The sequence below is a fragment of the Xiphophorus maculatus genome, chromosome 18 (assembly GCF_002775205.1).
Source record: "Xiphophorus maculatus strain JP 163 A chromosome 18, X_maculatus-5.0-male, whole genome shotgun sequence".
Classification (NCBI taxonomy): domain Eukaryota; kingdom Metazoa; phylum Chordata; class Actinopteri; order Cyprinodontiformes; family Poeciliidae; genus Xiphophorus; species Xiphophorus maculatus.
Genome location: NC_036460.1, coordinates 1,925,265 through 1,932,115, shown reverse-complemented (window position 1 = coordinate 1,932,115; position 6,851 = coordinate 1,925,265). Strand labels below are relative to the sequence as shown.

At 43.4% G+C, this 6,851-nt stretch overlaps 1 protein-coding gene across 2 annotated transcripts in view; it reads right to left on the bottom strand.

The window, feature by feature from the left end:
* Positions 1-774: 774 nt before the first annotated feature.
* Positions 775-6,851, bottom strand: part of masp1 (mannan binding lectin serine peptidase 1) — a 41,845-nt gene continuing 35,768 nt past the window's right edge. For both annotated transcript variants that reach the window (XM_023351221.1, XM_023351222.1), the window contains 5 exons: positions 4,940-5,068; positions 4,713-4,787; positions 2,982-3,229; positions 2,723-2,911; positions 775-1,482 (listed from right to left, as the gene is read on the bottom strand). In XM_023351221.1, the coding sequence (XP_023206989.1) occupies positions 1,072-1,482; positions 2,723-2,911; positions 2,982-3,229; positions 4,713-4,787; positions 4,940-5,068 (1,052 nt within the window). In that variant the 3' untranslated portion in view covers positions 775-1,071. The remainder of the gene's footprint in view (positions 1,483-2,722; positions 2,912-2,981; positions 3,230-4,712; positions 4,788-4,939; positions 5,069-6,851) is intronic.

Genomic DNA, 6,851 nt, shown 5'->3' with positions numbered 1-6,851 from the left:
AAAACTTGTGATGTTTGGATTTTTTTTAACTTGATAATGTAATAGTTTAATTAAAGAAATTAAGAAGTCAGACGTTTTTGTTGGAAAGAGATGTGTGAGATGTTGTAGAGCCAAAACTTAAGAAGAGTTTTGAAAATTTGCCCTGTTAAGATAAATATTTGTCAGATATTTTCTGAAAAAACCCAGTAAAACATTTGTCAGTTGTGATCAATAAAAGCAATCCTCCTGCCATTCTTTGCATTTGAGATATATGGCAAATAATTGAAAATAAATATAAATATATAGAAAAATGCCTTTACTACTAAAATACATGACGTTTATTGTAACTAGTAAAGTATATGTAAACTTAAATATGACCTAAAATATCACAGAGTTAAATATACTTTCCCTTGGAATCAGATTAATGTTTCTGATGGAATAAGTTTTCCATTAAAGTGATGTTTACATTCTACTTCACCTGTTACTAACCAACAGCACACAGTAAGTAACATAGTAGGATTAAAATAAGACAAAACTAACGTGCAAGTAATTTTTTAGCCAGATATAAGAGCTTGTGTGAGTCAATGAGAATTAGTTCCCCAAGGAGATTATATAGTTTATAATGTGGAGAAAATGTCTTGTTATAACTGAAATAATCTGCCAGAGGAACTAACAGTTTTTATCAATATTTAAGAATTACTGACTAAAACCAAGCTCCTATTTCTTGCAGAAAAGTTTTTTGTAAGTTTATTTTGTCTTATTTCACGTGCACTAAAATATTTGAACAAGAAACTACAGTAAAAATATTTGGTAAGGTTTTGTTATTTTGCATAACCCTTATAAATTTTAAAATAATAAATTTAAATTTCTGAAAGAAGTGGAGAAAGTTCTAGATACTAATCTGAATTAAACATGCAGGCTGATTGATCGGATTATGCAGATTATGCAGCTCACATGGTGAAAACACAGAGTCATCAGTTTATAGTGTGAACTTTCAGCAATCCATGAAAATTCCTGATGAATCCAATGATTGATCAGATTCTGCATGTTGCAGAGCAGCAGGTCTCTGCAGGCAGGCGCAGCGTCTCTTCCTCACCACCAGGGGGCAGCCTGAACACGGCTCTGAATCCAGTCCAGGTATTTCTCCACCCGGGTGTAGACGCCGTACACCCTCTGACTGCCGCAGTCCTCGGGCCCGGCCCAGGACACCAGGCCGAACACGGCCCACCGCCGCCCCGCCTGCATCACGAACGCCCCCCCGCTGTCCCCCAGGCAGGTGTCTCGCCCACCCTGGAAGAAACCCGCGCAAAACATGTTGTCTGTGATGTTGTAGCGGACGGAGCGGGAAGCGTAGCTGGCCTGACATTCGTCCTGAGGGACCACTGGCAGCTTCACGTACTGCAAGAGGTCAGAGGTCAGCGGGGACGGGGTGGAGGAAGCGTTGGAGATCCCCCAACCAGCAACTAGACCCAGAGAGTTGGGGAGGAGGGAAGGCGGACGGTCCTGATGGAGACAGAAGACAAAGAAGAGATCACATCATCAACCTGGAAGGTGGAAAACACCATCTGTGTTTTTAGGGTTTCATCCCCTCCAACCTGTTTGGTCCGATTTAATCCAGTCCGTCTAAAAGTCCAGTTCATTTGAAGAGGTGAGAATGTGTGAATGTTATAGAACTGTTTACATGTTTAGGTTTTTATTATTTTAGTCAGACTGCTTTTTATTGATCTAATGTGTTAAATGTGTTGATTAGACCAGAGGTTGAAACAGAATGTTCCTGTTTTTATCTGAAGGTTCTTGTCTTTTATCTATTATCTATGCTCACATATCCAATCTATCTATCCAATTTCAGTCCAGTTAGCGCCTGCTGCAGCAGCAGTAGCAACACTGAGGGGCTCATTTGATGATGCCCAGCTACGGTGGCTCGTAAGTCTAAAAAGACGTTTGTTTCCATGTTGGTTCGGATCAAGGCCGGTCTGCAGGTTTGCAAGCAGCTCAGAAAGCGGGTCTGGATCCAACTGAACAGTTCTGCAGGAGTATTTTCACATCTGGAGAAAAGATCTGGACCAATAGGGGAAACCAACTCTGGTCCTCTTAAAGCGGACCAAATGTATCTGGTGTGAATGTTAATCAAACCAAAAACGTGAACTCTGTTCTGCCTACAAGCCTCCATCTGGGTTTGGATGAAGTGAACTCTGGATCGGTTTGAATGCATATGTGAACAGCAAGCAGACTAAAGGCCGCTCAAAAAGCAGGAAGTAAGCTACAGCACAGGGCATTCTGGGTAAATTCAACCCAAACAAACGTGCTAGCCTAGCACTAGCAGGAGAAATGACTCGTGGTCTTTAACCAAAGACTAAGGAGGATTAAAGAGAAATCCTCCAACCACTAAAATCTGACGCCTCCATTTTGTCTCCATTTGGTGAAGAAGGAAGTTGCTCTCAGTGTCTTCAGAGGTTTTTTGTGTCATTTCCTACAGTGGTTCTTGGTGCAGCGCCCCCACAGGCCAGGAGGGGAACAGGTTGCTCAAAGGGTTTGGTGGGTTTGACTCACAACTTTGGTCCCAAATCAAATTGAGTCTGCCAGAGTATCAGGAGGGAAAACAGCCTTAGTGTCTCTTTGTGTCCCTCTGTGTTTCATTCATCACCCTTAATGTTTAACAGTGTCCCCCTCCTGTCTCTCAGTAACCCCATGTCCGTCTTTCCAACTGTCCGTAACAACCTGAAACCTGGAGCCTCCTGCTCACCTGTCGGTGAGCCGGTGGCAGACAGACGGGACGGACCAGCCGGTTAAACTCCGCCGCCTCGCTCAGCCTCAGCAGGGCGATGTCGTTGTTGTAGTTGTCGGGCTGAAAGTTTGGATGGAGGACGATCTGATCGACAGAGCGGCCAGCGGACGTCTGTTTGTCTCTGAGGCTGTGGAGGCCGAGGAACACCTGAGGGACAGAAAGTCCTGACTGAGACACGAAGACAGCATGAACCTCACATTCAGGGACAAACATCCACCTTCACGTGATGCGGGACGACCGGGACGACGGTGGCGTCTCTCCTCTGGGACCGCAGGACGTGGGCGGCGGTCAGGATCCAGGACTTAGACAGCAGGGCCCCGGAGCCAAACCAGCGGTCCTCAGGGACCCGGGACAGGTCCTCCACACTGAGCAGAACCTGCCAGGGGAAGAAACCGGGCTCAGCGCTCCGACCGCCCACAATCCGCTTCACCTGGTGGGGGAGAGGCCGAGAAGGCAGGCCGCAGGCTGGAGGACAGAGAGGAGACGGAGAGGAGACGGTGAGGAGACAGTGAGGAGACAGTGAGGAGACGGAGAGGAGACGGAGAGGAGACAGTGAGGAGACAGAGAGGAGACAGTGAGGAGACAGTGAGGAGACGGAGAGGAGACAGTGAGGAGACAGAGAGGAGACAGAGAGGAGACGGAGAGGAGACAGTGAGGAGACGGAGAGGAGACGGAGAGGAGACGGAGAGGAGACAGTGAGGAGACGGAGAGGAGACGGAGAGGAGACGGAGAGGAGACAGTGAGGAGACAGTGAGGAGACGGAGAGGAGACAGAGAGGAGACAGTGAGGAGACGGAGAGGAGACGGAGAGGAGACAGTGAGGAGACGGAGAGGAGACGGAGAGGAGACGGAGAGGAGACAGTGAGGAGACAGTGAGGAGACGGAGAGGAGACAGTGAGGAGACGGAGAGGAGACGGAGAGGAGACAGTGAGGAGACAGAGAGGAGACAGAGAGGAGACGGAGAGGAGACAGTGAGGAGACAGTGAGGAGACGGAGAGGAGACAGAGAGGAGACGGAGAGGAGACGGAGAGGAGACGGAGAGGAGACAGAGAGGAGACGGAGAGGAGACGGAGAGGAGACAGAGAGGAGACGGAGAGGAGACAGTGAGGAGACAGAGAGGAGACGGAGAGGAGACAGAGAGGAGACGGAGAGGAGACAGAGAGGAGACAGAGAGGAGACGGAGAGGAGACAGAGAGGAGACGGAGAGGAGACGGAGAGGAGACGGAGAGGAGACGGAGAGGAGACAGTGAGGAGACGGAGAGGAGACGGAGAGGAGACGGAGAGGAGACAGGTGACTGCACAGGCAAAAAACACAGAAGATAAATTTATAAACACACAGACAGGAAAACAGACAAACAGGTGCTGAGGAACAGACTATGGAGCAAAATTAGAGCCATAAAGTTTGTTCAAAAGAAAAAAAATGCAAATGAAAAAAAGTTTTGAAAATGAAAAAAAATAGATTTAAATCTGAAAAAATGTTCCAAACAACCTTTCAGATTCAAGGTTTTTTATTTAGTTTCAGATTTTTTTTCTTTTGAACAAACTTTATGGCCTCAATTTAGCTCCATAGCAGGCAGGTAAACAAGCAGATGGACAGGTAAGCAAACAGGAAGAATAAATGTCCAAATGGGTAAACATAAAAAACAACGGGCATAAAACAGACAGAAAGGTCAAGAAACAACAGAAAAGAAAATGAACTAGTGAACATTCAGGTAAACATGTATGTTAGACAGCAGAGACAGAAAAACACAGACGGGTCAAACAGTCAAATTCAATAAATCAGAATATTAATGTTCATGTATTTCAGCTCACATCTAAAACACATGATGTACATTATGATTTATTTCTGTTAATTATTAACAGCTGATGAAAACATGAAAAAATAAACGTGGGTCTGATATGTTTAGTATGTGACGGTTATTATTTTCAGGTTAATGCAGGAGTCGTACCTGGCAGACAGACAGGAAGTTCTGTTCCTCCGTCAGCATCCACCCACTCTCCTGCTGGGCCGCACCTGAACGAAGCTGAGCACAGAAACCCACCGACGCTCCGTGATCTCTCGTTTACATGATCAATAGATCAGATCTTTGGTTTGATTAGATATAAAATAACAATTATAATCATTAGACTAAATATCAAGATCTTAATTTATCCGATGACATCATCACCATCTTACTGTTGCTCAGCTGGACGCCGTCCTCCTCGCAGACGTAACGAACCGTCGCTCCAAACAGCGTGGTGTTGTCATGGCGACCGAACATCACAACAGCTCCATCAACCTTCTTAGGAATCCCACAATCCACCACTGCAACAGACGTGAGTCAGCGACCAATCAGGATCACGTTACAGGAATGTAACCCAGGTGTTAAAGGGACAGTCCAGGTTTTTAAGGTGGGGGTTCTGCGGGGTGTTTATCAGCAGTCAGTATCTTACCTGCAGTTTAAGAAAACGTCGAACTGCTGATGGTTCCTGAGGATGTCAACCAATGTTTTTATGGGTTTTATGTCATCCGCTTCATTTCATTTGGTAGCTTCCACATCCCGCAAACACTTCAAATATTTTCTGTTAACGTCTCCGTCATCTTTTTTAGTTTTAGTTAATTTAACAGTTTTTTGGGTTTTTTTACATAAATAGTCCAGCAGAGATATATAGGCATCCTTATGGCAAAATTTAATCAGTGGACTGATTTATGACCCTAATCAATAATTGCTTTTAATTTCCGGTGACCCAATGTGCCCAAAAAAAAAAAAATTCCTCTGACATCTGTTAGTCGCATCTTTGTGACACTTTGTTTTGGTAAACTCCTTCTGACCTCTGAGTTTTAAGAGTAATACAATTAAAGTATGAAAAACCAATAAGTGTTAGATAATCAAGAATAATATATATAGTATATTCTATACATAGAGAAGTTTAAATAGATCTGGATGTTGTAATTACCTCTGGATTTAAACAGAATGTCTTCCTGATGCACAGCGTGAAGAGGGACAAGGCTGACCCCACAGGATGATTCTCATGACCTCTGGGGAAGGTCAAGGGCAGTGGTGGTCAGTGTACCTGCGTATGTGTGTGTGTGTGTGTGTGTGTGTGTGTGTACGTCCATGTGTAAGAGTAAACACATACCTCTGAAGAAAACCTACAGTTTAACTGTTTTACTGCTTTCTTTATGGCAGCACGATTAGTCAGTGCTGACTATCAGTTTGTGATTTCCTTCATCCGTTCCGTCACTTAAATTTGAAACTCATAGATTTTTTTCTGTAACACTTGCTAGTGTGATACATGTCAGTAAAGGTTCCTCATCTGTAAATGTATTTCTGAAGAGTGTGGCAGGGACTAAACAGGCCTGGGTGAGGATACTCATATGAATCTTTCAGTTTTCCCTAAAGTTGAACGTTTTTTACAGTGCACAACCAGGCTGCAAGAGTTGCTCCAACTTGGGAAATTGTTGGTTTTTTACCTTTAAAATTATCCACTACTTTTGTCTCTGACTTTGTTTTCCCTCCATCCATTATTTTACACACTTGAGTTTGTTCACTAACAAAATATAATACACCTGCAGTTGTTGAATTTTCCATCATTAAACTTATAAAGGATCAATGTAAACCATCAGTCTGTATTAAAATAGTTAACACAATTCATATTATTTATTTAGATTTGATGTTTTGATGTTTGCCCTTGGATTTCTATCGATTTATTGATCGATGGTTTGTGTAAATATTTATCAAACTGAAGGGCCTTTTAGGTTTCATATAGTTTTTTTCTTTTTGTGTTTGTTGCACAAATCCAAATATATGCTGCTATCAATCAACAATTCAATCAGTGAATTTGGGTTTTTTCTTAAATACGCCGTCTCACCGAGATTTACTTACATCTTCTGACATCTAACCCAACTTATAATAACTTATATCAACATTGACTCAGTTTGCTATTGGTACACTTTACCTAAAAATAAAAATTAAACATACTCACTACACAACCACGCTCCAAGATTTACTCACAACATGATTAATTGTTTTGTTACCTTTAAAATGATCTGCAGTTTTTGTTCCTTGGTCCTAATGATGCTGTTCACTAATGTTCACTGTCACTTT